This window comes from Gymnoscopelus microlampas (assembly GCF_963454915.1).
Source record: "Gymnoscopelus microlampas genome assembly, chromosome: 10".
Lineage (NCBI taxonomy): Eukaryota > Metazoa > Chordata > Actinopteri > Myctophiformes > Myctophidae > Gymnoscopelus > Gymnoscopelus microlampas.
Window position 1 is genome coordinate 20,522,413 of NC_139947.1, and position 6,000 is coordinate 20,528,412.

At 38.8% G+C, this 6,000-nt stretch overlaps 1 protein-coding gene across 6 annotated transcripts in view; it reads right to left on the reverse strand.

The window, feature by feature from the left end:
• The window catches only part of ptpn11b (protein tyrosine phosphatase non-receptor type 11b), a 75,074-nt gene extending 69,957 nt beyond the window's left edge, over positions 1 to 5,117 (reverse strand). For all 6 annotated transcript variants that reach the window (XM_084069254.1, XM_084069253.1, XM_084069256.1 and 3 more), the window contains exon 1: positions 5,006 to 5,117. In XM_084069254.1, the coding sequence (XP_083925380.1) occupies positions 5,006 to 5,019 (14 nt within the window). In that variant the 5' untranslated portion in view covers positions 5,020 to 5,117. The remainder of the gene's footprint in view (positions 1 to 5,005) is intronic.
• Between the last annotated feature and the right edge of the window lie 883 nt (positions 5,118 to 6,000).

The following is a 6,000-nucleotide window of genomic DNA, read 5'->3' on the forward strand; positions in this document are numbered from 1 at the left end:
ACGCATCTGTGTCACTTTAGATGTCTTTGGCTATTCAAAAATAGCAGATATACAAGCTCATAGCGCGGCACTGAGTGCCGCGCTATGAGCTTGTATATCTGCTATTTTTGAAAGAAATCGTGAAAAAATATTTTTTACATTATTTTCAAAAAACTGTTAGGATTTAGATTTTTTTTTTAATCGGCCTCAGGTCTTAATGGGTTAAGAACGCTGTGTCTGCTGCTACTTTCTTTAACGTGGCCTCAGGGCAGCATGTTATGTATACACCTGCATATAGGGTTGTCCGATATTGGCTTTTTTACCGATAACCGATATACCGATATTGTCCAACTCTTAATTACCGATACCGATATCAACCGATACCGATATATGCGGGGATTATTGTGATTAGGGTAAGCTCAAATTTCATATCACACACACCATATACAGTAAGAACTCCTGTAACTTATTTATAAAGCAAAAAAAAAAAAAAAAAAAAAAAAAATTTTTTTTTTTTTTCAAAAACCGATACCGATATTTTCCCGATATCAATTTTTATGCTAATATCGGCCGATAATATCGGGAGGCCGATAAAATCGGACATCCCTACCTGCATACCATGCTGATGTTCCTAAAGAGGACACACACCTGCATATGATGCTAGAATGTTCTAAACATCATGTACCTGCTACTACACACGCCATCTCTACATTGTTGCTATCGGGCAGAAAGCTCTTATCTCCATAGCTTTTTTGTGTTTTCTTCCTAAATTAATGCCCTAGTTGCTCATACTACAGTGTCACACAAAAGCATCACAATTAGCAGATCTACAAGCGTTCTGCGCTTGTAGATCTGCTATTGTTTTTATTTGAATCCTGAAAAGTAACAGTTTTGGACATATGAGGTTTCCACCCGACAGAGACGATATAGTCTATGTACTGTGTGTGTGTATATATATATATATATATATATATATATATATATATATCTTTGATTATTTGATCTGTTTGTATCCCGTGCTCTTTTCTTTTTACCTCTATCCTTTCTTTCTCACAAAAACTACAAATGATGCCACACACTCCAGTCCAAACCCACTCCTTTACAGCAGTAAACCTATGATGTGACAATAAAGATGATTCTGATTCTATATGAAAACTGTTTTACATAATTGTTTCCCCTCATATATCATGAAATCAACACGATTTTCTATAATTGACTACGTTCATTAGTCTGACTAAAGCACTTAACCCAGTATTATACTTTGCTGTACAAGGCGTTCAAAAATAGTGTGCCCGTAATATTTACAGTTCAGACCTGGTCAGAAAACTATGACAGCAGTGTCAAAAAAAAGTGTATAAAGTAATTGTTCATTAATCATAATCGTGGCAAATGTTTGAAATAATGGTGATATTGATTGGAAGCCGTATCGCCCAGCCCGAGTCCAATGCATATCTCCATTTTAGAGAGTTCTAAACACTCATGTTTTGACTCAATAATGTTTCTCAATATTTGAAAAACTTTTATTTGATTCAAGTTTCTATTTCATTTAATATACAAGCAAACAAGTACATTATAATATACACATAAAGTGAGCTTAATAATAGCAGATATACAAGCAGATATACAAGCTCATAGCGCGGCACCGAGTGCCGCGCTATGAGCTTGTAGATCTGCTAGTTTTGAAAAATCTTGAAAATGTGTGCAAATCTTTGAATATATATATTTCTAAAACAAAACATTGTTAACTCAAATATTTGCTGGGGGTCCCTGGAACAAAACATTTTGAGATGAAGGTTGGCGGCCAAATACTTATAAATTTGGGGGTCCTTGACATAAAAAGGTTTGAGAACCACTGATATAGCAACATATGTTTTTCAGAAAACTGATTTAGAAGACATTCGTAGAATCGGAACCTCAGGCCTTAATGGGTTAAGCCCTATCAAACATGTTCTAAAATAGCATAGTTCTACAAGCTCACAACACAACACAACACATTGTGAGCTTGTAGATCTGCTTAATCTTGTTAACTAACCCTGGTGGGTTTTCACAGCCCACCTGCGAGATGTTGCACACGCAGGACAGAATTCACATTCCCATGTGTTCCACTGCATCTCTTATCTTCTTTCCACCCATATAAAAGCCAAGCTATTTGTGTAAACTGCAAACTGTCAGATGGCTGACAAGGCTTTTTTTCCCCTTTTTGCACATAACGCCGCTAATGACAAGCCCACACAGTCTCTTGTTAGAAACAAGCCATCTGCTTGAGTCCACATTTGGCTGCTGTCGTGTGGAAAACTCACATGTCCAAAACTGTTACTTTTCGGAGTTCAAATAATAAAAAAAAAAGGGAAAAATAGCCGATCTACAAGCTCAAAACGAGTCGCGATGCGTCACGTTTTCAGCTTGTAGATCGGCTACGTTTGCTACTTTTGGGTGACACTGTGTGATATGACGAAGCAGGGCATTAACCCTTTAAGACGGGGAAAGCATCATTTGTGTCATTTTTAAGATTTCTTTGGGCTATTCAAAAATAGCAGATCTTTTGTGATTCTTTGAAAAATCGTGGAAATGTGTGCAAATCTTTGAGTATCTACTCTTCCATAGCGAACATTTTTAACTCTGTTACAACTTCTTGGGGGTTCCTGGAACAAAATATTTTTGAGATGGGGGTCCGTGGCCAAAATTCGTATAATTTTGGGGGTCCTTGACATGAAAAAGTTTGAGAACCACTGGTTATAGCAACATAATTTTTTTTTTCAAAAAACTGTTAGGATTTAGAAGACATTTGTAGAATTCCCCAGAAACAAAGATTCGAGTTACAAATGTTCACTTTGAAAAATATATATATTCAAAGATTTGCTCAAATTTTCACGATTTTTCAAAAATAGCAGATCTACGGCACTCGGTGCCGCGCTATGAGCTTGTATATCTGCTGTTTTTGAATAGCCAAAGAAATCTTAAAATGACACAGATGCGTTCCCGGTCTGAATGGGTTAATTTACGATGAAACATAGAAAGTACAACTATGGAGATAAGGGCTTTCTGCTTGACAGCAACGATGTGGGAGGTCACCTTGGCAGGTAACTCCACATCAAAGCATTTATGTTACAACAAACGACAACAAACAGTTATATTAACGACAGAGTTGAAAGAAGTACTGAGGGTTGTTTTTTTTCGTAGCTTTACATGGCCTGTATTCAAAATGTTACCAAATACAAAATGATTGCTCAAAATAAGTATCGAAGTAAAAGTAGTGGAATTTTTTCTATTTCTTTTCTAGCAGATCTACAAGCTCTATGAGCTTGTAGATCTGCTATTTTTGAAAAATCGTGACAATGTGTGCAAATCTTTGAATATGTGTATTCTTTTAAAGCGGACATTTTTAACTCAAATCTTCAGGTCTTAATGGGTTAACCACTTAACCCATACTTCATTACAATGTACAACTAGGCCTATGGATAAAATAGCCGATCTACAAGCTCACAATGTTTTGAGCTTGTAGATGCGCTATTTTCAAAAATGCAATTTAAATAATCGTTCATTAATCTAATTAATCCAGCCGTAGTATGAACTATTAGGCATTATGGTGCATGGCCATTGGCCACCTGCTGCAGTACAGTGCAGCACTCTCATAATTAAGATGAATGATATGAGATGCAGTATTGATTATGTCATAGACAGACAAAGCTCAAACTAAATGTACGTACAGTAGGTGAGGGCAAAGCAGAGCCTACTGTGTAAAGTGTGCACCCTGCTTTTGACAGCAAGCTTGCACCCCCAATTTCCTGCATTAAGCGCGCGCACACACACACACACACACACACGCACACGCACACGCACACGCACACACACACACACACACACGAGTGTGGTTGTAATGTGTATGAAAAGTATTCATGCGTGTATTTTGTATATGCATTTGATTAATATGAATTTGCTTCATATAGCCTAGTTTTAACAACAGAACAATGTTCCAATTTTTTGAAGTAAATTTTACCTACTAAATTGTATTGCAATGTTACACAGCTCTGTTTACACATTTCTAAACTCTATAGTACTGTAGCCTAGTTTAGTTTTTGCACTTGCTTTGGCAAAATATATGTTTCGCATGCCAATAATAAAGCCCTCATGGATTTGAGAGAGAGAGAGAGAGAGAGAGAGAGAGAGAGAGAGAGAGAGAGAGAGAGAGAGAGACAGACAGAGAGAGACAGACAGAGAGAGAGAGAGACAAACACAGAGACAGAGAGAGACACACACACACAGAGACAGAGAGAGAGACACACAGAGACAGACAGAAACAGACAGGGACAGAGAGACAGAGAGACAGACAAACAAACACAGAGAGAGAGAGAGAGAGAGAGAGAGAGAGAGAGAGAGAGAGAGAGAGAGAGAGAGAGAGAGAGAGAGAGACACACACACACACACACACACACACACACACACACACACACACACACACACACACACACACAGAAACAGACAGAGACAGAGAGACAGACAGAGAGACATAGACAAGCAAAGGAAATTCTCCCGTCTCTTCTCCTGCTGCTGAAATCACCAGGACTCAAACAGAGCAGCCTGAGTTGATAGTTGATGAAACCACATGAGCAAACTAAACTAAAACACCGTTTCTCAAGCAGTGGGTCGGGACCCATTTGTGGGTCGCAAACTGGTTGAGAATCACTGCTAGAGCCGTAAAATGTTTCTCTTATGGGGGTCCCTGGCTTATCTTTTCAAATGGGGGTCCGCGGGCTAATAAGTGTCCATTTGGGGGTCCTTGACATGAAAAAGTTTCAGAACCACTGCTCTAAAACACACAGACAGACAGTAGTTTGTAACAGTTCACAACGGCGAACAGTCAAGGTGCGCTGATTGTGAACAGCGTCTGATCCACTGTGTAACGTATAAAGCCACACACACAGACAGGAGGCAGAGGTTATGAAGTTAAACATGACTAAACACCACGGGGCCGTTATTATTATTAATGTCAGTCATTATTAACGTCAGTAGAACAAACAGGACTTACCTGCGAGACGTCATAGCAGACTTTAGAAGCTGTCAGTCGTCCTCGAACGAGAAGGGAAAGTCGGATAAAGTGAACCTTCCTTCCCTTGTTGTGTCCTGTCTGTGCACAGTCAGTGCAGCGCAGTGTGTGTGTGTGAGTAGTGGAGCGCTCCGGGAGGGCGGTGCTGCGTCTGTACAATGTTCAACTACCAAACACGCCCCGCCTCCAAAGAGACAGGCTGCTGGACAGTGTGGACACATGCTGGCAGTGGTGGAAAAAGTTTAAAAAAAAAATGTTTTACTTGAGTAAAAGTATCAATACTGCAATAATGTAGAAATACTCTGTTACAAGTAAAAGTCTGGAATTCAGGATTTACTTGAGTATAAAAGTATTGGCATCAAAATGTACTTAAAGTACAAAAGTAAAAAGCTCACAATGATGAGTCGCATTGCCACGCATTATGAGCTTGTAGATCGGCTATTTTCAAATGGCCGAAATGTTTATAGGGCTGAAGTGGTTAATGCATAATAATCCAAATCCACAAAGTAACTAACTAAAGTTTTTAAATAATTGTAGTGGAGGAAAAGTATAATATTTGCCTCTGAGATAGTGGAGTAGAAGTAAAAGTACAGAAATTTGGAAATGTGTAAAGTAGAAAATACCCAAAAACTGTACTTAAGTACAGTACTTGAGTAAATGTACTTAGTTACTTTACACCACTGCATGAGTGCATGTGCATGCTGGTGTAGCCTGGTTCAGTGGTGGTTCTCAAACTTTCTCATTTCAAGCACCCCAAACTCTGAGAATGTATTATTGAACATGTAGTAGTTACATACAGCAGTCTACATGTTCCATAAAAGCCTACACAGTGTAGGCTACACTCAGAGTTACAGACCTGTGTAAGGGTCCATTTGGAACCCCCTCTCTGACTTCGAGAACCATTGTTATTGTTATTGTAGATCTGCTACTTTCGGCTCCCGACAGAGTAGCTAGTTTAAAGGTATTGTAGAGGTTTA